Here is a 27,581-nt window from a genome sequence, read left to right as displayed (position 1 = left end):
CGCACAAAAAAACTCACCATGAGCCATGCATGACGGATAATTCAGTATGGAAATTTCCCGGTAATCGACATTCATATTTCTTTTCTGGCCCAAAAAATATATATTCATAATTCTTTTCTTTTTTTTTGGGGGTGGGGGGGCCCATCAAGATATCAAATCCAGGTTTACTTTTTATTGGATTCGTTAAAATTAAATATCATCGCAGAGCATGATAACTCTCTATTTAGTTGATACAATCAACCGCAAAAGTCCAAGAGTTTCATAAATATCTCACATAATCGATGGAACCCGCGGAAGCATGACGATCACATAGAGAAAAAGTAAACCTATCCGGAGCCACAAATATCTTACTCCATCGGAAAAATGCCTTCGTTATAAATTGGAAGCTCTATTTCTCCAGAGCTATTCATAACCACCCACCCCCCCTAAAAAAATCACCGAAACTTATCGAAATCGAAAATGCAGGCAGCTCTGACCTTTGCCCCAAACCTTGTTCCCTTGACACCTTCGAGGAACATCTCCCAGGTGGCCAGCTTTCCTCCCAGAGTAGCAGCCTCCCTTACTTCCAAACGTGGCTCTCCGATCAAAGCTGCGACCGCTTCATCTGACCCTTCCACCGTTGATTACAGTTCTCAGACATCGCAAGTCTTCTCTCTTATCTTCGTTCTACTGAAGTCTCTGTTTCACGTTTACAATTGGTTCAACAAATAACGTTATTATTATTATTATTTTTTATTCCCCAATGTAACTTTGCCTTGTGTTTTGGTTGATTATTCAGAGTGTTTCCTGCTGAAGCATGTGAAACTATAGGAGGTGAAGCATGTTCGGCTGACATATACCCTGAAGTGAGGCTGCAGCCACAACCCGAGGAATGACACTACACAATCAGAGAATGTTGAAAGAGAATATCTCGAGTATAATGATGCGAAGACGTAAGATTTATGTAATTAGATTACAAGTATAATTTGTACTTGACTGCTGAATGAATACCGTGTAGGCGTTATAGTCTAATAATTAATATTGATATGTTTTGCAGGGTTTTCCAAGGAGAGGCTTGTGATGATCTTGGAGGAATTTTCTGCGAGCGTGAGTATCAGAGGGGTGTCTACTAGAGAATAAAAATAAAAAATGCTTACTAGCATCCCGAGTTGAGCTAGATTTCAACCGCTTGTAACAGTAATGGTTGTATATAGTACAGACCTCTGCCTATACTATGTTTAGTTTTCTTTATAACGAAATAATACACTTCAAATTTATAAGCTTCTTTTACTTTCCGCTTTGATGGCCTAGTTCACTTTCAATTAGTGCACGTGCAGAAGATGATGTATAAAGAGAGACAGAAAATGGTAGTGGTGAGTGAATGCACTCACACGTGACTACTTGGATTTGGAATGGGATACTAAACATGGGTTTCATTTTAATTGACTTAATGCTTCCCTCATTGTCATTTGAGGCTTGAGGGAGATGCTCTTCAAAGGCCCCCAGCTATAAAGGATGGTCTAGGGATATTTAAAGTTTAAACCTAATCCAGGACACACTAATAGCTTATTTCCCATGATCAGAACCTAACATATATAATTGAACCCTTGAAGATTCACAAAAGCAAGTCATCTGACCTCCAGATCACTTGCTCCATTGAGATATGAAACTCTTGAACATCTATCTACAACAAAGATTAATACCCCATCCGTACGGGTGCTTCTGTTCTTTTGTCCATACCAGCTGGTCAAAACATGGTGCTTTCTTTTCTTTATCAAGCAGTTGGAACATCAGGGCATCAAACTCATGCTTAGATGTCCATTTTAGAAACGCTGCTATACGAACTCCTAATAATCAATGAGACGGATAAATTAGCTACTTCCTATTTTCAGTTCCAGAGGAACACTAGAATACCACATTTTAAGCAATATTCTAACTACATTACAATATTAGTAAGAAAGACTGAAAGAACACCAGGATAAGTAACATGTCATGCAACTAATCAATCCAAAGGTGGCTAATTTATTTTTCCAAATACCGGAGAATTACCACCATTGTGTTTGCACTAATTGAAGCACACCAATACCATCCAAGTGGATTCCGTCATTTTAAAAATAGAATTTGTTCGCGGCTGAGTACTGCTGCCTGCTGGTCGGCATCGTTCTAAAAAGGCACTCTCTTGATACCACTAGCAATAGCAGAAAATCCTTTTAAACCCATTTGATGCAAGGCCGGGGCTATACCAACTGACCCAAAGCAGAATAAATGTGGCCAAAACAACAGATTAGGTTGGTTGTGATGTTATAGCATATTTAGACGCATTGAACTTCAACTGATAGTAAGAGTTCTGAGCGGCTGGAAGCATTGTAGCAAAACACAAAATCTCTAATGGACAACCCCAATAACTCACCATAGAACTTCCAAACAGCAATCTAGATATAAAATTATCAGAATAGCAAAGAACAGAAACTAAAAGCAAAAATTTCATCAGATAATGCACCATTTTAATCGCTGCTAAATAATGACAGGATCCATATCACCATCCTGGCAAAATTTCGCTTGTAAGAAACAGTATAGATGTAGCTCCCTATGGCAACTAGAGAAAAGAGCTACTTCTTAAGCATATCATCAGGAACAACTTTGAGCTGCTTCCTCTGCTTGGACTTGGCAATCTTCTTCAACGTCTTGGGATTGGAAATCACCTGAAGTTTAGTACCAGATCTCAAAATATTCTCTTGCTTCTTCTTCTCCCTCTCTTCCCTCTTCTTTCTCTTCTCAATTTTGTTCAATCTAATCCTTCCTTCAACTCCGTCATCCTCTCCTTGTAGGCTCTCTTCATCTGCTTCTCCTTCTCCCTCTGCTCAAATGTCGTGCCCTTCCGAGTCACATGAACCGCCGATGCCCTGTGCTTCCTAGGCTGCTTCCAGTTACGACCGGAGACCCTCCCGGCTATCACCCCGTCGTAACTAGGCTTGCCAAACACGGGCTTGTTAGGGTCATCGGCGGACGGCACAGCTGATCTCTTTGCTGGCGGAGGACAAGTGTCGTCGATGTCCATGGAAGCACCGTTGGCATCTCCGTTGTCAGCTTCCGCGACATCGTTTCTCTGGGCCTCTCTTTTGCGCTTGTAGGTTTTGCCGCCAAACCCCTCGTCGAGGCACCGAAAGTCTATTGTGCAAGCCATGATTTTTGTTATGCGGAGACACTGCCAAACCCTAGAGCATTCGGGTTTGAGAAACCTCGTGAAAGTACCCGACTTTATACCACATAGATTTCACAGCTTAATAGAGTGATAATGATAATGATAATAAAAATAATAAATCTCCCGTTAAAATGACAACGACAACAATAAATCACGAAAACGACCCCTTTGAACCCAAAGTTTATCCTAGCCAAAAACAAAAACAAAAAAAAAAAAAAAAACAAATTATCATTATTTTTAATTTAGTCCCCAGGCCCAAGTTTGAAAGCTTGTCCCCTTAATTTTGGACTTTGGTGGTGTCACAAAGTTTTAGATGCCGAACCTCTTCATTGTCTTATATTTTTCTCTCTACTTTTATAATCATAATCATTGATCAAAAATTTCATGGTTTTGGTATTGAGATAGTACATACGTAATGAATTGAGATGTCACTAGATAAATATTAAGGTGATGAATAATTGGAATGTAGCTAAAAACGCAATCATCAAACAATTTTTTCACTTGCTATGATATGTTTTTCTTCTAAGTTTGTTGTGATTTTTTTAAGATTACTAGTTTCATACAAAATCTACAAGCCTCTGACCTCACAACATAATTTTGGATGCCTTATAATATTTTGAGGGAAAATTGCTCTGCAATGCTCATAACCAATATATTTGCATTAAAAACTTAATCAAATCTGAAATAATTTTGAAGACTCAAAAGTATCTATTGCAATTAAATTTTTTGCCAAAAAGATGGAATTTTTCCTTGTGAAATACACAACAAATAAAGTACATTAATTAACAACAAAACGTTCATTTATTTCATATACCCATGTAATTTATATTTGAAAGAGAGGAAATTTACAAGTTATTTAGACAATATTTATAATAAAAATTTCATAAATAACATTCAAAATTCATTTATTAATAATAAAACATTCATTCATTTCACATATTTCACATGGTTTACGAAGGAAAAAATATTTATAAGTTACTTAAATGAAATTTACAACAAAAAATTCATAAATAAAATTCAAAATGTATTTATTTACAATAAAATGTCTATTTATTTCACATAATTCACATGATTTATATTTGTTGAATGAGAGAAAATTTATAAGTTATCCAGATGAAATTTACAATAAAAAATTCATAAATAACAATCAAAATTCATTTATTTCAAAAAGGGATGATTTCATCTTTTTCACCCAAAACAAAAAAAAAAAAACTTACTTGTAAAAGAGGCTTTTGAGTCTACAAAATTATTTCAAATTCTATTTAAATTTTTAATGCAAATACGTTGGTCCTGGAGACGTGCAATGAAATTCTCGCTAATTTTAAACACCCACCTTTTCAATTTAATCTCCAAAAATACTCTCTAGTCCTAGCAAAATTCATCCGTTAGATAATAAACTAAATTACCCCACTCTTGAGAATTTTATCAGAAAGAGAAGCAACGGTTGATAATTTTGTAAAACAAAAGGTTATGGAAATACCATACAATTGCAAAGAGAACAAAATAGCAGACCTTATACGCTTTGTTTATCCAAATTTATCGACCTTTTGCAATTTAAAAGAGGATTGGTAGAGGATAACAATTGAAGATTAAGACTATGAGCAACTCCAGCAAGTCCGGTTCGCATATTTGTTGGCTTCATAACAAATATGATCAAATTTGATGTTAAAATCCAAAGCAAAGAGCTTCTTGATTCTCTCAGTCATGTTCTTCAAACAGAACCCAGTAACTTCTTCTATAAACACTATATTTACCACCTCTACCAAATCACCAGCAATGATCAAATTTTGAAAGCCATCTTCTCAACGAATTTCAAATTTCGAGCCCTTCGAAAACACCACTCAAACTTTGTAGTAACACTATTAATAGTACCAAACTACCTTATAAAGCCCCTAATGCAATTGCCCTAAGAATCATGTATAAAAATCAAACCTCCACAAGAAACCTTTCATAAACGATTAGCAGAATCAACATCAGGGTGAACCCACTTTACTTGAAGAGTATAGCAACTATCTCTTGGACACTTTCATAGTATGTCAAGCAATGAAATCAATGTCATGTTCAAAGTACAACTTTGACAAAATAGTCTTTTTTTTTTTTTTTTTAGGGCTCCTCTTCATTCTTCCCGTTAGAATAGTATTTTAGGAGAAGCAAGACATAATTATATTGAAGATTTTCCAATTTACACATTCTTCTCATGAGTGGATTTGATGTTTTAATTGAGCTCCTCTCAAAAAAAATTGAAAACTGACCCTTCTCGCGCTCCCACTTGAGATTCTTGGTTTGTTTGGAACTGCAAATACTCTTTCTTCGATTTATTTTAAGACTGTTGAAAAGATCAAGTTTCCGTTTATAAATAATTTTGCTTTCTGACTTTAAACTCCCAGGCACTTTCATAGAGAGATTAATGTTGTCTCGCTAAATGAATTACTTGCGTCTCACTTTTTCCCATGTGAATTTACCTTTAATCTGAACTTACAAAATCCTGAACGATCATTTAGTTTTAGTCAGGATTTACATTGTACGATTTTGAAGTACATAGCTCGCTGCATCATATGTTCACGAATCATGCCTGACGCTAGTTTCAAGAGCCAAAGGACCAACAACGAGATCACCTGTACTCTGAGTAAGGATTAATGAAAGTACAAGATGGTTGAAATATAATAGCAAGAAACAACTTTGGAAAACTTTAGCTTTAACCGGTTTGTTATCAGACACGACAGTGGAAAACATCTCAGGGTCTCCAGGAATTATCATACTTTCCCAATTCCCATTGACATGTGTAAAATAATGGAGAATATGAACATTTACGTAAATATCTCAGGATCAATCCCAAAAAATCTAGATCACATCACTAAGTGCAAAAATATCCAAATTTTCTAATAAACTGCATACATATATCAATCCCAATGACCAGATATAATCATAACATATCCAAGAAAGACATTTTAATACAGACAAAATTTCTGATATGAGAACTTGAATTCTCCACTTTTGACTGATGATTTCTGCAGAGAAGAACTTGATCGAAAAAGTATCCTAATCCGCATTGGTTCAGATCCGTATCAATGACATGAGGTACATTTGAATCTTGCACGAGATTCCAACCAACAATATAGAAAATAATTACCGCAGACGGCTAATAAAGAATAAAAATGTCTACTCTGACAATTCAGAACAAGCACCGACTTCCCTAATTCCTCCCACCTAGAATTTTCTTCTCACCACACACTTCCCCATTTCAGCTACATCCAAACCATCCACGGGGAGAAGGACTGAAAATGTTGGGTTCATATAATTGAAGAGTGAATTATATTGCCAAGACAAAGAAATTACAGCCCCCAAGTGTTCTTATGACAATGCAGAAATAGAACCATTTCCAAATGCATATTCTTTCTCTAACTCAGAAAAGTCACTCTCAAAAAAGGCCGAATGTAAAGCCTTCACACACTGCTCAGCTTCACTGTCATTTACTACCAACGAAATATTCACCTGGCCGGGAAGGAAAAAAAGGAACGATCAGGCACATGATAAAAGGAAAACCCAAGTTTATTGATTCTATGAATGAGTGCCTACTTCAAGTCAAACATTTGGATACTACAGACCTACCTAAGTCCTTCTCACAAGATATGTTTATGAAGATGCAAACACACTTGCGCTCACTATATCAGCCAATAACACGCCAATGTATCTAATAAATTTGCATAACATATGCCAAATGTCCAATCACATATGCAAAGCTTCAATTGTATATCGAAAAGAGAAGGCTGATAATTCCTAAAAGCACATACAACGGAGGAAAAATATGAATCTAACGGGTCGATACCTTAGATGCACCCTGAGAGATCATCTGAACAGTGACACCAAGGGTTCGAAGAACACGAAATGCCTGCAATAATGTGCCAATCAATCATTTTTTGTTGGTAGAAAACTAGAAATAGACTGATTACAGAAGAATAGAAGCTTGCAAATGGATGTGCATGTGTCTGGAAAACACGGTATACAAGCTGTATGCCATTCGATGATAGAACTTTCATTAGAAAAGATACTCCCTACTGCCTACATAGAACGACCAAGATAATGGCATTACCAAAAAGCAATTGACATGGAAACATCAAAATAAAACTCAAGGAATTAAGGAACTATATTTAGATTGAGATAGAACAATAGAGAACCTTCTCCAATATCAGTGATGATCTCTGAACATTTCCAATAAGAGAGATGATAGATCTGTTCTGTAGGAGATTCACCACAGCGATTTTCTCCAATTCTTCAACAACAAAGTCAAGTTCCTGCTCAAAAGCGATAAATTATGACAGCCAAATACAGTGGCAGAAATACAGAAAGTCCATTAAGCAAGCTTGTATTTAAGTGAAAAACAGAAGATTTCAAGCAGATAGATAAGATCATCATGCATAGTTGAAGAAAGGAAACTCCAAACACCAAGCTAATAAATTAATTAAACATTAATAAAATTACAAAGAGGACATAAAGTATTACACTTGCCTGCTGAATTAGTTCTCTGCTCCATAATTTTGACGGATCCAATGTCAAGGAAATACTGACTTCACTAGTAGCTACAACATCTACTGATATGCCTAAATCTTCAAAGATTGAAAAGACCTGACCAAATATGGAAGTATGAAGACTGAGCAGGAATTAATCACAAGAACATGCTTGTCAGGCGTTACTTTTCTCACCTTAGCAAGAAAGCCAAATTGACCGAGCATGCGGGTGCTTACAATATCCAACATGGTCACATTACGTTTCAGAACAATGCTAGTTAATACTGCCTGAAGGTGCAAAAAAGGAACACTTAACATCCATAGTTTCCCATAACAAAATGGTATTCATTATAAATAACAGGATCAGTTGATAGAAAACCTTGCTCATATCTCTTGTCTTTGCAATGAGAGTGCCCGGAGCTTTAGGATTATAAGAATTTTTAACCCTAACTGGAATGTCACTTTCCCTAGCAGGTCTCATAGACTGTGGATGCAGGACCTGAAAGAGGACCACCAGAGAGATAATTATAAATCACCTTTGACAATAACACTCTTATATCCCATGGCCAAAGTCCAGTCAATCAGACATCTAACAGCCAAGTTGCTCACAACAGCATTAAGGGTGATAACATCCCTGACACCAAGCTTTATAAAAAAAAAAAAAAAAAAAAAGAGTATAAGACAGAAAGATTGAGTTAACCAAGCTTCTCAACAATATCAATCTGAGATTATTTGAAGAACCAAGTGAAGGCCTGAAAGAGTCTTTTAACAATTTGGGGTGAAATCAGTGGTAAATAAGGCAATCAAAAGCATCCTGCAGAAAACAGAGATCTCATTTCAACAATTTTCAGCAGGTGAGGCATCAATCCCATGCTCCTATGAAGTTCCGTTTTGATTTGAACAACAGTAAAATGTGCAGGATGGCATGACAAGCTGCAATTGAACATCACTCAAGCAGTTCATAGTAAGGCAAAGAGAAGAATTGGTTCAACACTAAACCAGAACAAAAAATGCAAGGTAAAATTTTAAAATTGTAAGCCTGGATGGCTATTGTGCGTTATCCATAAACTATGCAAGTGATTATGAAGATACCTGAGCACCAAAGTAAGCAAGTTCTGCAGCCTCATCGAATGTCAAAAATGGCACAGGTTCTGCTTGAGGGCATATATTTGGATCACAGGTTAGAACACCATCAACATCTTTCCATACCTGTCCAGAGGATTGAATTAATTTGCTTCTTTTTTGGCCTCATTTCATGGTTACAATGCAGAAAATGTTGCAGTGAATAATTCTAATAATTCATAAACTTTGAAGTCAGTCCTTTGCTTTCTCTACTATTTAATTCATTTCATCAACAAACAAATGCCATTCCACATGCAAAGGTTGTCTACTGACTAGCATTTTATACCAATAATTAGGTGTCTTGTTTACATACTAACCTGTATCTCTGGCAACCCTAGCGCTTTCCCAATTGTTGTAGCAGTCAAATCACTGCCCCCTCTTCCCAGTGTTGTCACTGCACATGATTTCCGTGCCTGCAAGAATAAGTAAGAGTCGCCCCATTTTGTTGATTTGAGAATACACATTTTAATAAAGTCAAAATTTGGAAAAAATACATAAGGAATAAAGGTTGGAAAAGTATTTATCATAAAGACCTTTCCAAGAAAGCCTGTAATGATTGGAATTGCAGGATCTGAAACCCAATCACCATGTAACCTCTTTGCAACAGCTGGATAAGTTGCTTCCAGAATGTCCGCATTTGTGAAGTCATCAGTTGTTATAAAACCTACCTCGAATGCATCATACTGCCATACATAAAATTAGCAAGAAAAAAACAATTGTCACAGGGTACAAATAGAGAACACACACACACACACACACACACACTGAGCTGGACAATCTTCGTTAGCAAAATAGGAAAACATACTTGACGAGCCTTAACACCTATCTTATTAAGATAGGCAGCAAAGATCCTAGTAGACATGCACTCTCCAAATGAAACTAGATAGTCTTGAGTTCTTGGAGTCAATTCTTTCATCATGGAAATCCCCTTCAGAAGTTGCTCTAATTCTTCTAGATGCTCTGGAAGTTTTTTCAACAGATCTCAGTAGGAACATGCAAAATATATTGAATAGCCATAATGACAAAAGAGAAAGAAAAACATGGTAGAATAAGTTCAATCCATCAATTGACAACATGAAATTGAATAACTTGAAACAGTTATATATTATTAGAACACAGTGACAATGCATGAGGATTAGAATCACAATAAAAACCAAAACTAAGAGTTTAGGGATTAATTGATCAGCTGTATATTCTGAAATGAGTTACTAAATAAAATCAACAAACCAAAAATATTTGTAAAACATGTAGTGGCTGCAGTCTAATATATGCAATTGCTCATCATCAATGGAGAGTAAGAGTTAAAATAAAATTATTCTTAATCAACAAACATCAACATATGATCAATTCCACCCACAATGCATAAACATAATTAATTTATGATCCCCTATCATCCATAGAAATGAAATTCATTCTTCTAAATTTAAGTAATGAACAATTACTTTATCATGTGGTGTTTAACATTCATAACAAGCTCAAACTGTAATATGCATATATTCTTCTGTGACATAAATAACAGTTACTGGTATTAGGCATGAAATTTTCTACATAGTCTTGTGAAGGCCAATTTTACAGTCTCATTTAACCATGCAAAGATATGCATAAGCAGTTTAACGGCAGCTTCAGGTATAGAAGATAACAGCTAGCCCTAAGGACAAATAAAATCAGGGCTGCTACCTACATTAAGCTCACTTGGCATCTTGAGTTTCAAAGTCATACAAGAGAGAAGTTCTTTATTAATACAAACTGCTTCAGGTTACATTCACATGGTCTTGAATGCCAATAACATAATTCTCAACAAAGACGATTGCAATCAAACAAACAGCATAAATTAACAAGCACGACGTATGCAGCACTTAAATACATGGACAGAATTTTTCTGTGAAATTGGTCTCATATGAGAATTTAATTAAGAATAATAATTGTATATTCAAATTATGCAAACAAATCAATAATTGATTCAGCATGGAAGAAGGTAACTCACTTGCAATAACAGACTTGTCCACTCCAAGCTCATCAGCGGTCCTAAATAAAATAAGAGCATGCAATGAAAATGAGCTTTGGTTCTTAACACTTTTATCACACATGGAAAGGCCAAAAGAAAAATCATGGCTCTTGCCTGATATGGAGATCTTTAATAAAATTAAGTTCATCAATACTAGAGGCATTTGTAACCCCACAACTTACAGCTTTCTCTCCAGCCTACCAAGAGGGGAAAAAAAAATCATTTCTTTCTTAATGTTTCTTGATAAGCAGAAAGGAGATGACGTGAAGCAAAATGGAAAAGAGTACCAATAAAAGTTTGTTGGTTGTCTTTCCCATCGCAGAGAGAACAATTATAGGTCTTTCTTCTGGAAAGCTCAGTATAAGGCTAGAAACCTCTCTCATCCTCTCAGCAGTAGCCACCGATGAGCCACCAAACTTCATGACGCAGGTGAATGGTTTCTCAGTTCCACTAAGGCCTCCATTTTCATCTTCAGTCTGCTCAAGTATATCACTGTCTACTGCCTTGCAGCTGACACTGAATGCCACCTTTCTACTTGTAAAACTTCCTTTGCAACATAAACCAGAAACAGAAGCAACCGATGCTGCAAAACCAATTCTTTGGGACAACAGCGGCTGGTTCTGCAAACTTCTCCACTTAGTCACAGGGAAGGTATTTATAATAACATTAAACTGCAACACGCTAGCCATCCTTGACAAGTGGGAAGCAAGGCAATGTGCTTATAATTGGCGTATCCCAATAAGTTGTTTCGACAAATAAGTCAGATGCAAAAAGAACTCTCAGAGTTCGAGATCGGGATCAATCATCAGTCAACCGCTTCAACTTCCTAAAACTCGATCTGCAAATTATCCATTACTTAATCGAGTGACAGTATCGTGATGGATATGAGATATCTCGTGATAATTGTAAGAACTTTATATATATATATATATATATATATTTAACTTTATATCCCCTCATTGAAGCTAGAGATATCCCAATATGGACCCAAAAACTAAGGACCAAGGGAAATTGAAAAGAGTATACCTTGTCAGAAGGAGCTTTAGAAGGTGAAGATGCAGAGGTGGTTTCTTTAAGATAAGCTCCAAATGTAGAAAAATGAGCAAGCGTCAGGTTTTCGGTCCAATGAGATTCCTTCGAAGAGAGAAGAAGAAGCTGTACTGTCCCTTCAATTTGGAACGGGTGCCTCCAAACGCTGAAGGAATGGCAGGAAGAAAAAGGTTCCACTACGGCGGCTCTCCGCGGCTGAAAGTCCCACAGGAAAATGCCAAAACGTGTCTTGTTTTGGTGCGCCTTCTGTTTCGGCTAGAAGGACCTCCCGAAGATTCAGTTGAATCCGGAATCAAACTGCGAAAATCTCGTTTGGTTAGTGTAATAAATTTTAGGGAGAATTTCAGCGAGGGGTTCATTTTTATATCAGGATCAATAAAATTTAATTTAAATATATGGTAATTAAAAAGTTAAACTAAAAATATATTTTGATAAAATTATTAAAATGCCCGTTTTTTTTATATAAATATATGTCACCGCCTTAACAAGCCTACTTTATATTTTAACGTGGCAAAAGTATTAAGTATGAAATTATTTCCACCAGGTGCAGAAAGTAAAAAGGTAGATCTCCCCAGTTAAATTGCCACAAAAAGAAGAGCTCGGATTCCAACGCCCAACCATTGACTTAATAACGAGAACTCTTTTTACTCATATTAACAAATCTAATTGGTGAATTAACAAGTATACATCAGTAAAATGACAAATTAAATTAAGATATTAAAAAATTTATTTCATGTTATAATTTAGAAGTTTTTTTTAACAAGTTTTCACACCTATAAGTATCACTTACATGATAATTTATATTAGAGTTTTAACAAATACACTCCATAATCATATTATACCAAGTCCATAAGATTAAATATATACCTTATTCATTTAAAAATATAAGGTATTTTTAATCGTATCTCATCTTTTAATAAATTAGTTACATACTTTTAAATTAACCCTATTTTTTCATATTTACTCCTATTAAACACCCCATAATAAATATAAAGTCATTCATCAATAGAGAAATTTGTATAAAAAATACAATGATTACACTTCAAAAGATTAAAAATATCTTACATGTTTTAACATCCAACTCCTCAAAAAATATCTTATATTTTTTAATAGAGAGAGTATGATATATTGTTAACAAATTCCACTAATGAATTAATAAGTATACATTTATTAAAGAAAAGAACACTACTTTTGGTCCCTTCATTTTGCTTGGGTTTTAACATAGGTCCCTGTATTTTATTTTTAATGTTCTAGATCCTCACACTTTCTTCCATCTACAATATTAATTCTTATATTTTTAAAAGAATGTTGACGTGACATAAATAGTGTTCATAATGCTAACATGTGAATTGATGCCGTTAATTTTGTGCTCAATGCTAATATGAAATTTTTTAATAAGAATTTTCTTTTTTAAAAAAAAAAGAGCCTCTATCAAATGAAATAAAAAGACTAACTTTAAACTTTTTAAATGATCATCAAAATACACAAATTTCATCCAGGCTTTTTTTTTATTTTTGCGCATTAGAAATTGTATATCAACATCAATTTGACACATAAAAATAAAATTAACATGTCAACATTATTAACATTATTTGTGCCACATTAATGTTGCAAACAGAATAAAATACAAGAGCATGGAACACTTAAAAAAATACAGAAACTTATATCAAAACTCAAACAAAGTTCAGTAATCCAAAGTAATATTTTTCCCTTTATAAAATGACGGGTTAGAGTTTTAACAAGTTTATTTCATATTGATATTTTGATCATTTCCAATCAAAACATATTTTTAACTCAATTCCTTAATCATATAGTATATTTTCATATTCTATTAATTTTGATTTAAAATTAAACCACACACATACGCGCGCGAGTTCTTTACTAAAATTCTCCCTTTTCTATTACATTAAAATATTGTTGATACATAGAATGGTCTTCCTATTCATTATTATTATTTTTCCTTCCTCCCCCTACGTTAAAGACCAGAGAGGCATGCAAATTTTAATACTTGACCGTTTTAGTATTTCCCCATTAAATTGTTTCAATCATGTCCCATCAATGACGAGATTGAAATAGAGTTCACAACATTTTTGTTATTAAACTCTTTGACAATAACAGATATACTAACCAGACGCCTGATAAATTATTCGGCTTTCACGGACTAAGCAGATCCATAGCGCATGAAGTTCAAAATTGAATAATAATTGGGCATAGAGGGAGAGAATAAAGGACCTCAATGAAAAATATTTAGGAAACAAAAGAGGTTATTCCACAAGTCTTCAAGACAAAGGCACAAGTCTGCCCCGCTCGAAAGCATAATTGAGAAGAACGCTGAAGCTATCTGCTCGACCTACAACAGATGTATTAGCCAGACCATCCGATATGGGCCTTCACATTGGTGGCGGCCAAGACCCGTCACTTACGAACTACTTAAAAGAGTTTCGCAACACAGTTGATTCCTCTGCTGGCAAGAGTACACAATCTTTCGTAGTTTCATGAGTTTCACTCACACCATTCCATGGCAACCCGCTGAATCCAACAAGACTGCTTTAATTTGCTCGGGGGCTACGTCCTGGCCTTCCCTGCATTGCTGGTTTTAGACAAGAAAGAAAGAAGAATTATAAACAACACCTGATAGTATGTTGATATATTAAGCTGTTAATTGATAAGCCTGAGTCTTTACTATTAACTATTTGGAGTACCATTTGTTTATTAACAGCAACAAATGACTTGTTCAGATGCTTCACGAGGATCCTCCCAAAATTTCTTCTGTAACTACCAGTAACAACAATTCTTACTGGTTTTAATTTTCATCAACCATTGACTTTTGGGCAAAAGAAGCAAGGCCCAATGCTTTGGTTCAAGCCAAACAAAGGGAAGGGAAGCTACAGAGAAATGAAGACCGCTAGGGCTTATGGTTTGGCTCAATAAGCTTGTCATTCAAAAGGTCACAAGAGAAACCTGTCAACTGTCCTGTAGATTGTAATAGGCATTGAGATTCTTCTGTTAGGCATCGAGTAGTTTGACAAGGCTGGGTTCTTAAACTCAGATGTCAAGCTCGTGTCTTAATTCTCCATGCATCTTTCTTTCACTTCATCTCAACCCATCCAAAACTTCCTATAAATTTTATACCCCTCCGGATTTTTTAGGGGCGAGAACCTCTCTACATAATCTGGAAAATTGTGAGTCGAATTTGGGAAGACACCAATATGCAACGTACATTATGGCATGACGTAAGCCCCAGATACCAAAAGTCCATAGATCATATTATAGGAAAATTTAGAAATGCAAAATATTGCTACGAAGATTGACATTGAAGAAAGAAATAAAATATACCTCAGCTCGGAACACATCTAAAGCAAAGCCATTGAAACAGCTGATAACAGCCTGCTGAATGTCCAGTCCAAGGCTGTCCAAAGCCTTCAAGGTGGTAAGAAGAAGACCTGGTCTGCGGGCACAGAACATATGGATGTTCACAGCTCTCCCTTCCCTTAACCTAACCTCCACCTATAAATTCAAAAACACAGGTCAAAGCAATTTCTTCAACTGTCTCACAAATGCACTCTGCAAACAGATAAATCCTTCCCAATGTCACTCGGTGATGCACTAATAAAACTAGGGATCGTACAGTCTAGACATGGCCACATCGTCTAGCAATTTTGTTTGAAAATTTAAAATTCAAAAGGGGAAAAAAATTCTCTCGACAAGGTGTAGGTGAGCTTCATCGTTTATTTGCCAGATAGAAGGACTTTGAAAGAAATTGACTCACGCAACAGGTCATCAGATCATGTTTGATTTTCAAAAAACAAAAAACCACATTGTTTGTGCTTTGGCAACTGGCAATTAAATTTTGCAAGTTTTTAAAACGTAATATGCAGCAGTGTAGCAAAAATTAGCAAAGGCTGAATTTTATAATCTCTATATTAGCCCCAGAATAAAATTTAAATTCATGAAATATGCAGACTTTGCTGATAAATGTAGATATCCAATCAAATCCAGTGGTCTAGACCATCACCAACTAATCATCCCTGTACATGTTAGTTAGGTGATGGAACTAAAAATGGAGAGTAGCATCAACTGCGCATTATCAACATTCTCTGCGAACAAAAAGCTACCACACTAAAAAAGTGAAGAATAACAACATCAATTGGATGTGAACAAAAAAATAATTACTCGTGAAGGTTGGTTCTTAGGGCTCGGCAAAGAGTTAGGGCAAAGTTCTTCCTTGACCCTGCAGGGAAGGGTTGGGAGAGAGGGCGTCAAAGGGTTGAAGTTTGTAGAAGGTGGTGGCAGAGAACCAGGAGTTGACTCCAGCTCATTATGAAGATCGTTGATCCGCTGCAGCAGCTCCTTCAAGTAGTCAATTGCATCCCCTAGTATGGAAGCCCTATCCATCTGTGAATAAATGGAAGAAGGTGAGAGATTGAACTTCCAGTTCAAGAACTCATCAGGTTCCTCGAACAAAAGAGATCACGCGTCATTTCTCATTGCACGAACTAAACACGCTTCAAACTTCTGTAGATGATTTTTCTGGGAAATAAGGAGGTAAAAGCCGTCTACGTCCTTAATAATTTTTAAATTCAAGTATTTGCTCCGCTAGGCATAAGTTTATTAAAGCCGTCGAAATAATCAAAAAATGCATAGTTCTAAGTATAGCTATTTAAATCGTTCAGGACAAATCAGAGTAATAATGATATAAATTGATGTCCACCACAAAGTGGGGGAAACGTAGAGCAACTATTAACTTGCTTTAAAATATTTTTATTAGAAGAAAATGCACGATCAAGTTTTGATACCTTACTAATCTTCGGCACGACCGATCGAAGCATATATAACCTATCATTTAGTTTCTTCCTGCGCCTTCTCTCGGCCATGAGATTTTTTGCAGGTAATCCCTTCTTCTTCCCCTTCTGATCTCCACCTGTAACAGTACTATTTGCATTAGAATTGCTTCCGCCGTTATTCCCATTCTCCTCCGCCTTATTATTCTCATTAAGCTCATCAGAATCATAATTCAATCCAGACGCATCTATGCTGGCTTCTTCGATTTCGCCCTCTTCTGTCTTCCTCTTTTTCTCCACGTTTGAATAATCATTGAATCTAGATGGCGAAATCTCTAAACCGCCCAATTTATCAGCTCCGCCAGAGGTTTGGCGAAGCGCGGCTCGTTTCTGAAAGAGAGTGGGTTGTGCACCAACTGGAGGGAAAACATCAAGTGGTCTTAAAACCTTAGTCTTGTCAGAAAACAGAGCATTTCCGGAACCATCGTATATTTCTAAACCCATCGGACTAAATCCGCCATCAAGTGCGACGCCATTGTCAGCAGCAGGCAACAGCCGACCTGCTGGGAATTCAGTGCTTGAACTGAGCTCGAGGTTGCCCATCTGTGGTTGAGTATCCAAACCCGAAAACCCCATCAGGACATGGGAACTTGAAGTTTGATTTCCCTGGAAGTGACCGAGAAACCCACTTTCAGAGCCCAAATCGAAGCCATTATTCTCGAAAGGGTTGTTGCAAACAGCGTTGAAGAAAGAAGGGAAGCACGATTTGGGTGGTAAAAATGGCTGTGGCTGCGCCGGGTCGGTAGTGAATGAAGGTGAACAAGAAGATGAATCTATAGGCAGCAACAGGAAACTATCAGCTGGATTCGAACAAAAACCAATATCTCTGGTTTCTTGGTGAACTGGGAGACCAGGGAGGTCTTGATGAGATGAATTGATAGCAGAATCCATGTACCATTCACTTTGAAGCATGGATTTGAAGGACGTTAGTGGACCTCCCAAAGCAATGTCCTGGTCCTTGGACTCACCTTCGTTGTTAGTCCTGGTCCAAGATGCTGCGTCTTCAACTTCTTCCATCCAAGGGACGCCGGGAGCTCTTGGTAGCATATGTCTCTCCATAACGCTAGAGTGAGAGCAGGTGAGCGAGTTTCAGTTAGGGAGTCAGAGCCTTTTCTCTCATAGCATAATATTTTAAGAATTTAACAGAAAGGAGATTCGAAGTCTGGACGTTATGTAATGTACCGAAGATGAATGGTGAGTACACCGCTGCGTAGGGTGTGGCTTTTATCTGTATGTGCCCTGCTGGTTAGAAGACTCTTGCCCTAAACTGACGATATGGCCCTCCTCAGGTTGAGATAATTACCCCTGCTTTTAAAAATAAAAAAATAATAAATTCTTATGTTTTGAGAGGATTCATTTATTTTTGAAAGAATGACAAACAAATTCCTTCAATAAATAATAATTTGGTTTTGTGAGATATAACTACGTTCTAAATATCAAGAGAATTGATTATCATTAAAAAATTTGATAAAAAGATAAAACTATCCCTTAATTTAAGAAAGTGTGACAAAAAAATTTTCCTACACAACTTTAATTTTAAAATTTATAACTCTAACTTAATAAATGATTAAAACAATTTAAACATTCAAATCTTTTTCTCACCATTTTTTTAGTTAATAAAATGTAATAAATTTTTTTTATTCATGGTTTTATTTTAAAAATTCACAGCTTTAATTCAATAAATGAGTATAGTGATTTTGACGTTCACAACTTTCTTTCACCATATTTTTTTAATTAGCAAAGTATAATAAAGTTTTTTTCACTCACAATTTTTTTTTTTGGAATCACAATATGATTTAGTCAGTGATTAAAGTAATTTAGGCTTTCACAGCTATGTTACATCATTTTTCTTACTTTGTTACACTTTATTGTTTAAAGAAAAATGATGAGAAAAAGTTATAAATATCTAAACCACTTTAATCATTTGTAAAACTAGGATTATAAATTTCAAAACTAAAATTGTGAGGGAGAAAAACCTTTTGTTGCACTTTCAAAATTAAGTGATATTCTTATCATTTTGTCATAAATTTTATTGACAATCAAGTCTTTTAAGATCTAAAAAGTATCATCACATTTCATATGATCAAATTACCATTTTTTATTACTAGAATTTAATATCATCCACATAAATATACATTAAAAGACAAATTTGGATATTCTTCGTGCCCTCTCTCAGTACATCTTTTTATACTTAATAACATCCATCTGTTTTAATTATTTAGTTGGTTTCATGGGGTAAAATTGTCGATTATAACATTAAAATTCTTAATTATTTTTTATTATCAATTAAATGCTCTTAAAAATAAAATCACAATGCCCCTTTATGTAGCTATTAAATAAATGATATATTTATTTTAATGTAATGATTATCAATCTCACACCATCATATCAAATAAATAATTAAATGGACGGACGTAATTGAGCATGGAGGCAAGCAATTATTGAGAAAGGCTGTAGAGAGAGTTCAAATTCATTAGAAGATAGCTTAAATAAAAGGGACTTTTGCAGATATAATTCATATTATAAGATCTAATCAAGCAAATAGTCCAACGTTTGTTATATTTTATATTATAACCAATTTATTATATTTATCGATGACATACCATTATATATTTATCAATATAAATCATTCATACTCTCAAAATTTCAAAAACTTAATCCGTACTTTTTGGACACAAGTTTTTTTTGGCTAGTATAGGTTAATTTATCCTAAATAAAATATGATAGAAGATGGGAATGTGTTAATTAAAATTAACATGAGTGGTAGGGTTTTTACCAAGCGGATAATTTTAGGATTAGTGGAGCTTATTCCTCATGCTTACTAGAAAAATAAGAATGTATTTATTATTTATTGTTTTTTATTGCCTCCAAGTTAAATAATAATCTAACCTTTTTCACTCAGAAATATAGAAATATTTAAATTTATATATATATATATATATAGATGACTGTGCTGCTGTTTACAGATTTTATATTATGAATATTGACATATTAACTTTTTTTTATAATCATAATGTAATAGTATAAATTAAAAACTTATAACCAGGTCAAAAGTTGAACAGTGACACTAAATATTCAAATGTGTTTTTTACAGACAATTGTAGGAGATTTAATTTAATTTTGACAACGATTCCCATCTCAATTTTCAATAATCAGTATATCATCCCTCATTGCTAGTAAATTAAAAAAAAAACTATGTATATATGCAAGGCATGTTTTGGGTTAATATTATTCCAATTTCATAACAAACGAAGGCTATCCATTTTCTGGGTTAGAACTTAGACATCATAAATTCGTTATGTTGAGATGGAAATGGATATTAAAGTAGAAGAAGAAATAGACATTACCTATTGCTAGCGTTTTAGATTCTTCTTCTTTGCAAGGGAAAGCATTTAATATAGACGGTCCAAGCCCTGAAAATTGATGGCTTAATATTCTCTACCACAAAGATACTTATGAACAAAATCACATATACTAATAACTTTACAATTTTTTAAACAAAAATATAAATTTTTAAAATTATCATTTATCTAATACTCCATTTACAGAAAAATATCAAAGAAAGAGGATAGACAGGAAAGGTATAAAAAAATATTATTAATAAGACTTTATTTTTTTAATTTGTCTTATATTTTCAGATATTAAAACTTTTTTTAAAATGTTTTATAATTAAGACGGAATGAATATATCATAACGTATTTCACAGTATTTTGACTTTGAGATATCAAAATAACATAAAAATTTATAATCTAGTAACATTAGTTTTACCTCTCTCTTTTTTGTGTGGAGTAAGGCTCCACCAAAGCCATAATTTAGTTTTTTTTCCCCCACCGTAGTGAGAACTAAGGATTAAGATTTGAATCTCAATCACTAATTTAATTAATGAGAATTTCTATTACCCGCATTGACACTAGTTAATTTAACATCTCAGTTTTAATTAACAGTACAACCAATTTAATACCCCCTCCGTCTTGTGTATAAAATATTTTCTAAAAGCTTGGTTTGTTCTTAAATATAAAGAATATCATGATAATTTCAAGTAATTAGATAATTGTATCCTCATTATTTTGGAAAGGAGAAGAAATATTAATTATATGTGTTTACATATCACCTTGATATTGATTATGAAATTGTTAGGGGCAAAATTAGAAAATTACCATGGGTTTACATACTTTTGACTAAATAACAAACTTTTATTAATTAAAAATATCTTATACATATATGGGCGGACCGATGGAATATATCTTAAAGTCTAGTCCATTTCATATGGACAATTTTAAGTTTGAAAACTTTATCTGGATAATAGCAATCCTTGTAAATATTATCAATAATATTACATCTGATAAAAAGTATCTCAATGTACTTTAATAGTTTTTTTTAATTTTTTTTTTTGAATTACAAAGAGAAACAAGGCAACAAAACTCTAAACTAGCCTAATTAGATAATTTCTTTTCATTATCCACCACCTCTACACAAAAAGATAGTGATTGATTAAAAGTATGGATTACACCTATTTTATTACAAGCATGCTTAGCCAAAAAATGAGCATAGTAATTGACTTACTTATATATAAGATTCAAAGAAATAACCTAGTCCCTACAGAGAAGCATTTGAGCCTAGGAAATAATATCTAAAAAGGGATGTTGATCATTGTTTCAACAAAAAAGCAAATTTAGAGCATTTGCACAGTAAGTGAAAACACTAGTATTTGCATCCCTTTCTCCCAGCACAAAAGAAGATTATGAGCAATAGCCAAAAGTTCAATCACAACAATCGGATAATGACCAACACAAATGTTAAAACTATATACCCAATTAACATCACACTCTCTAACCATACTTTCATATTTACTAAATTCATTTCTCACAGAGCTGTCAACATCCAATCTAACAATACCCATTCTAAGTCTAACCCAACATTTTAGAGGTATCTCCACTTGCTTCCTAAGAGAATGTGACAACTTGGTCAGCTTCAAATCATATTTCACTCTATAAGCATGCAACACCCAACTCAAATCTCTCAGTCTTCATCTGAGGGGGCTTTTTTACAGCTTTCTCTCTGAGTATCCTAACACACGTAGCCAAAAAGCACACTCCATGGGACTTGGTTCCTAATACTTTTCCCTATAGCTTTTTTGAAGTTTCAAGGAATCCATTGTTTTCTAGTTAGTTGTTTGAATTGGTTCCAAAGCTTAGGTTTAACAAGCCTCCTCCAGCGCTCCCCTACATGTGGACAATCTCTGAAATCTGAATAAGTGCATCTCATCTTCCATGCCTCTACATCCAAGGGGACATAGGTTGGAACCATCCAATCCCTGTTTTGATTTAAGCTCCGTTGTATGTACTTCATTGTTTGCAAACAGCCAAAGCATTATTTTTTCTAAGAATCATAAAAAGTAGAATTTATACTCTAAAATATTTAAAACAACTTTCAATATAAATGAATTCATCTAATATGTATAAGTAAAATTTTTTGAAAAAATTATATGTTCGAAGGTTATTATTTGAGACATAAATGGAAACGTAATCACTGGAAAAAAAATTAGACAATGACTAGTTACACAGGAGCACCCGTTATATGAATTTTTTTCCTTATAGAATAAGTATTTATAGTAAATGTCTAAATGATTCAGGGGATAAACTGAAGCTCGATGTGTCAGTTTATTGGCGGGAAGCTTTATCAGCTGCGTAAAAGCCACCACAGCTTTGGTTGTAAATTTAATAATAACAACAACAACAAAAAAATCATAACCTGGTCAATATTTTTCTGGGGGCTAATATTTAGTTGGTCGATTCAAATAGCAGTGATTAATTCAATTTCTTACTAATTAGCAATGCCAATCATTCATCATTTGTTCCATGTTGAAATGCCCAGTCATAAATATTAAACAAAGCAACTTGCTTAACTTTCGGCCAGCAAACGGCTTATTACCTATGACGTAGTCACTCCAAACGCTCCACTTGTAATTTAATTTCCAAATGAGTATTTACCACCTCTTCTTTATGACGGACTTGGCCTTTGCTCCTTCCAAGTTCTCGAAAAAGCGTCTGCCCTAATTAAATCTGAACTATTTAAATTAATATTTTATTTTTTTATTTTTTTATTATATAAAAAATTATAAATGAACAAGCTTCCAGCTTACATTTGAAATTTGAAATTTCTATAAGTTGATTATATTCCAGCCTCTACATCCAAGGGGACATAGGTTGGAACCATCCAATCCCTGTTTGATTTAAGCTCCGTTGTATGTACTTTCATTGTTGCAAACAGCCAAAGCATTATTTTTTCTAAGAATCATAAAAGTAGAATTTATACTCTAAAATATTTAAAACAGCTTTCAATATAAATGAATTCATCTAATATGTATAAGTAAAATTTTTTGAAAAAATTATATGTCGAAGGTTATTATTTGAGACATAAATGGAAACGTAATCATTGGAAAAAAAAATTAGACATGACTAGTTACACAGGAGCACCCGTTATATGAATTTTTTTTTCGCTTATAGAATAAGTATTTATGGTAATGTCTAAATGATTCAGGGGATAAACTGAAGCTCGATGTGTCAGTTTATTGGCGGGAAGCTTTATCAGCTGCGTAAAAGCCACCACAGCTTTGGTTGTAAATTTAATAATAACAACAACAACAAAAAATCATAACCTGGTCAATATTTTTCTGGGGGCTAATATTTAGTTGGTCGATTCAAATAGCAGTGATTAATTCAATTTCTTAGTAATTAGCAATGCCATCTTCATCATTTGTTCCATGTTGAAATGCCCAGTCATAAATATTAAACAAAGCAACTTGCTTAACTTTCGGCCAGCAAACGGCTTATTACCTATGACGTAGTCACCCAACGCTTCACTTGTAATTTAATTTCCAAATGAGTATTTAACCACTCTTCTTTATGACGGACTTGGCCTTTGCTCCTTCCAATTCTCGAAAAAGCGTCTGCCCTAATTAAATCTGAACTATTTAAATTTAATATTTATTTTTTTATTTTTATATATAAAAATTATAAATTTTTTAAAAATCTTCGTCACTAATATGAACAGCTTAGATTTAATATTAATGATTCAAATTTACTATTTATTTTTTATAATTTATAAGTTGATTTTTGATATATACAGTTTGATAAAATATTTAACTTATAATTTTCAAATATTTTTTCAAACATGCTTTTTCATATATATTTGTGCGGTCTAAATGATATTTGGATAATCAATTTATAAAAAATTTTAATATTAAACTTAAACTATTATTATTAAATCCGAACTATTCAAAGTATAAATATTTAGATAATTAATTTATAAAAAATTAAATATTAAATTTGAACTATAATATTAATTTAGGTTGCCCAAATTAGTAACAAGTTTTTTTTCTTTCTAAATTGTATAATTTTTTTTTTTAATAAAAAAAAATATTAAACTTGAATCATACAGATTAATTTAAAAGGTCTAGATTTAGTTGGGAGGTGCAGCAGACGCCTTGGAGGAGCAAAGCCAAGTCCCTTTATGACATGGTTTGAACTTTGAACAATATCTGTTTTATAAGCTCTTGCAATCTTTTTTATTACTGAAATATTAAATTGCGAAAAAACGAAGGCCATAGGTTCAAATAAAATGATGAAAATGAACAGAAAACATCATAAATATAAAAAACCTCTAGCGAGCGCCATAGATAATTTGAAATTTGAGAGATAAGAGGCAAAAAATATAATTATGATATTAATTTTTAAAAAAATTAGATTAATAATAATCGCCAGATTATTATCAAATTAAATATAATCCAAAATATATAATTAGTCGTGCGGTTGAGATGTCATGAATAGTATGAGCGTGTATTAATTTATTGTTAGAAATAGGATTCTCCTGTTGATTTGTTTTCTTCCCGTTTAATTTGCACCAGCTCTTGTAGAATAAAGGGATAATTACAACTATATCCTATAGAAAAAAATTAATTACTGTAAAATTTATTAATAATTAAATTAAAACTGTATTAATACGTATTGACAATTAATTATAAATGAATCTTGTAATAATTATTTTATTAATGTTGGATTTCAATGTAACTTTTCTTAAAATAAAATGTGGTTTCACGGGAAATATATTAAATGAAAAGCCTAAAAAAAAAGCCATAATTAATTTTTTAATGGATCATTAGAAAAGCAGTGGTGATACGTTTGTATAGACAAAGCGGCGCAAAAACAGCGATGTGGTGTTTACAATGCAATAGGGATGGGAAGGTTGGAGAAGCCGGAAGCGGGGCGGATTTGAGAGGGCAACTTGGTTTGAAGTTTAAAAAAGGAGCAAAGTCAGAGAATAGAAAAGCCGCCAACCAAGTCAGCCATAAATGAGATCACAGGTCTCAAGCACGTCCTTGTAATTGCCTCTCTCTGTTTTTTTTTTTTTTTGGATTAGTTTGATTTGAAACCTTGAAGGATCTCTGGCAGCGTCATGCATGCATTTGTACTACAATTACTCATGAGAGAGAATCAAACCCATCCCCCAAGCAACATCCACCCAAAGCAGTGGGGACCACACACAACCCTCACCCAATATCGTACACTATCATCGTCAGGCAATTTGTAAATGGTAATCCTCCTTACCAACCCCAATACGAATATGGTTCAATTTGAATTTTTTTTTTAAATAATGCCAATAAAACGCGAGCTGGAAATTACTCGCTGCTTGGGACATACACGAGAACATTCATAATGATTTAGATGTCATGACATGCAATATCGCGACTAGATTTCAAATTCTCATGTTCAAAATGTATATAACTAATTCCCTCGTAATGCAATTCATGTTACTTTTGACTCTTTAGAGGTGGAGCGTCATAAGTTGGCCAACAAAACATGACTTCGTAAACTTAAACAAATACCTGGAGAGTATTACTCGATAAGGAAAATGTAATTAAAAACGTAAACTTTAATCCCTTTAATTTATTAATGCACATGCCGCAAGATAATGTGACTTAATTTCTAAAAACTTAGAATGAATACTCGTTTTATTAATAAATTTTGTTGGAAAGTTAGTTATTATACAAAAGGTATCATCGGAGGTAATCGAGACGAAAATATAATTCTATTGTGAACATGAAGTTACTATAATACTTTTAACGGCAACTGATCATCATCATCATTCAGACTCTAACTGCTTAAAACGTGGCACCAAAGCGTTATTTCATAACAATATACTACCTTTGAATTAACGATGATGAAATATTATCATTTAAGGTATCACAGCAAATAAATGAAGAAATTTCTCTGCGCAGCATCACATGCACTAGTACTCAACTATATGAACATACATCATACTCTAAGTCAAACATTATATATGTGTAATAATACTAAAATACTAAATGGAGCTAACAACACACAACAATAATATATTCATTTCGATTCGCAAATTTAGAACATTTCAAAAAAATTTCAAAGCGAGACGACAAAGACAATATCACTCCATGTATTAAGAGTCTCATATATAAATGTTAGAAATCAAATAAATACCTCACTAACAATGTTTTAAAAAAACTAAACCTATGGAGTCATATTGATGATGTGAGTATGTCAAAGAGTTGCAATAGGTTTTTCTCTCCAACCATCATTAAAAAAAAAAAAAAAAACTTTTCTCCTCATCTCTAGGATATATAATTCTGACTCTAGGTTAAATTTTGAACCAAGGGACAGTCCTAACTAATAAAAAAGTATGAACACTGTCGGAAATTTTCGTCTGTGGCGTGGCACTGGAAATTAATTAATTAAGGTGTGGTTGGCTAAGTTGAAGAGAGAAGCAGAATGCAAGTTGGTGATTTGAACCATACGAATTGAAAAGCGAAGTGTATTTGGAATAAATTTAGCAGAAGAAGAGCCAAGCTTCTCGTGAACCCTTTTCCTCCCTCCGTTCACCGCACCTACTTCTCCCCAATCATCTTGAAACCTCTTATCCCAAACTTTTTCAATTCCCCCTCCTCCTCAACGTTTTCTCTCTCCCCTTCCACTTGTCACTCTCCTCCTTTTCTCATACAATTAAACAATACTTCAGGGTAAAAAACTGAAACCAAAAATCCAAAGAAATTTTTATTAATTTAATTCAATTTATTTAATTTTTCGGTTTGATTCATTTTTTTGAAAATTTTTTAGTTGATTAATTCAATTTAATTAGTAAGATTTAAAATCAAATGAACCAAACTGACCAAATTATCATATATAACAGTTATTAATTTTATAAATTATATTTAGTTTATTAATTACTTTATTTTATATTAATTTATTAATTTATAAATAACAACGTGTGTAATTAAATGGGCTAGTATCACTTTACAAATCAATTTTATATATAAGCGCGTTAATCTGTTTTAGTAGAAAAAAAGAAAAATGTGACAAAATAAACTGATGGATAGCACACGTGGCACTGGGCATCAGGGATAGCACACGTGGCACACATGCAACTGATGGAGGGCGAGAGAGATTGAAGCTGATCGAGGTGGGACCTTGGGTTCCTGCCCGGATGCAACTCTAAGGCAAAATAACTAAATAAGTGTTCATTCGCTCATGGTCGTACTCGCCGTTTGATGGGGCCTTAAAAAAAAAAAAAATTAAAAACGCTAGCGGTGTTGTGCACGACATGTGATTTTGAAGACGACGAACCTTTTCCCTCTTTCCTACTGACAAACTCGTCTGCAAGTCATTGATATGATGCATGATAATGGTAGCTTGTTGAGCTGAACTTATTGGAGGAATCTTCTTCTTCTTCTTCTGGAATGAGGAGAGGAATCTTCTTAGGATTGAGGCAGAGAAGTTCAAGCGGCCACAATCATATGCTCTTAGATCATAAGCAGGTTAAGTGACGCCTTTACAAAATTACAATGGGCT

The 27,581-nt window shown here is 33.9% G+C and overlaps 4 protein-coding genes across 4 annotated transcripts; 1 reads left to right on the top strand and 3 right to left on the bottom strand.

Annotated features, from left to right (window-relative positions):
* Window positions 1-399: 399 nt before the first annotated feature.
* LOC129305871 (light-regulated protein 1, chloroplastic) lies at window positions 400-1,262 on the top strand. Its single transcript, XM_054946035.1, is given in 4 exon segments — window positions 400-641; window positions 779-869; window positions 871-932; window positions 1,037-1,262. Coding segments are annotated over 4 exon segments (411 nt in total). The 5' UTR covers window positions 400-459; the 3' UTR covers window positions 1,113-1,262.
* Window positions 1,263-2,393: 1,131 nt separating this feature from the next.
* On the bottom strand, window positions 2,394-3,237 carry LOC129305870 (uncharacterized). Its single transcript, XM_054946034.1, is given in 2 exon segments — window positions 2,394-2,776; window positions 2,779-3,237. Coding segments are annotated over 2 exon segments (573 nt in total). The 5' UTR covers window positions 3,164-3,237; the 3' UTR covers window positions 2,394-2,588.
* A 2,750-nt stretch (window positions 3,238-5,987) lies between these two features.
* On the bottom strand, window positions 5,988-12,169 carry LOC129307297 (aspartokinase 2, chloroplastic-like). The gene is made up of 14 exons (XM_054948219.1): window positions 11,840-12,169; window positions 11,101-11,651; window positions 10,928-11,010; window positions 10,793-10,833; window positions 9,614-9,768; window positions 9,342-9,491; window positions 9,126-9,221; window positions 8,779-8,895; window positions 8,066-8,185; window positions 7,882-7,974; window positions 7,688-7,804; window positions 7,357-7,473; window positions 7,008-7,070; window positions 5,988-6,673 (listed from the first exon to the last, which is right to left on the bottom strand). The coding sequence occupies exons 2-14, from the start codon at window positions 11,500-11,502 to the stop codon at window positions 6,533-6,535; spliced, it is 1,695 nt and encodes a 564-aa protein (XP_054804194.1). The 5' UTR covers window positions 11,503-11,651; window positions 11,840-12,169; the 3' UTR covers window positions 5,988-6,532.
* Window positions 12,170-14,080: 1,911 nt separating this feature from the next.
* LOC129305001 (transcription factor ICE1) lies at window positions 14,081-17,880 on the bottom strand. The gene is made up of 4 exons (XM_054944894.1): window positions 16,660-17,880; window positions 16,037-16,258; window positions 15,200-15,370; window positions 14,081-14,453 (listed from the first exon to the last, which is right to left on the bottom strand). The coding sequence occupies exons 1-4, from the start codon at window positions 17,761-17,763 to the stop codon at window positions 14,370-14,372; spliced, it is 1,581 nt and encodes a 526-aa protein (XP_054800869.1). The 5' UTR covers window positions 17,764-17,880; the 3' UTR covers window positions 14,081-14,369.
* Between the last annotated feature and the right edge of the window lie 9,701 nt (window positions 17,881-27,581).

Source organism: Prosopis cineraria, unplaced genomic scaffold (genome assembly GCF_029017545.1).
Source record: "Prosopis cineraria cultivar Desert tree isolate PC_DT_omini unplaced genomic scaffold, ASM2901754v1 PC3, whole genome shotgun sequence".
Lineage (NCBI taxonomy): Eukaryota > Viridiplantae > Streptophyta > Magnoliopsida > Fabales > Fabaceae > Prosopis > Prosopis cineraria.
Note: the sequence above shows the minus strand (reverse complement) of the source record. Positions and strands in the feature narration are given on the sequence as shown.

What these genes read in the sequence shown, in the direction of transcription:
- LOC129307297 (XM_054948219.1), bottom strand. Translation starts at nt 11,502, where the DNA reads ATGGCTAGCGTGTTGCAGTTTAATGTTATTATAAATACCTTCCCTGTG. An exon ending in TTGCTTACTTTGGTGCTCAG is followed by an intron (nt 8,186 to 8,778) that starts GTATCTTCATAA and finishes GTCCTCTTTCAG; the next exon opens with GTCCTGCATCCACAGTCTAT. An exon ending in AGACAAGAGATATGAGCAAG is followed by an intron (nt 7,975 to 8,065) that starts GTTTTCTATCAA and finishes TTGCACCTTCAG; the next exon opens with GCAGTATTAACTAGCATTGT.
- LOC129305001 (XM_054944894.1), bottom strand. Translation starts at nt 17,763, where the DNA reads ATGGAGAGACATATGCTACCAAGAGCTCCCGGCGTCCCTTGGATGGAA. An exon ending in TCGTGCCGAAGATTAGTAAG is followed by an intron (nt 16,259 to 16,659) that starts GTATCAAAACTT and finishes ATTTATTCACAG; the next exon opens with ATGGATAGGGCTTCCATACT. An exon ending in TAGATGTGTTCCGAGCTGAG is followed by an intron (nt 14,454 to 15,199) that starts GTATATTTTATT and finishes GTCTAAAACCAG; the next exon opens with CAATGCAGGGAAGGCCAGGA.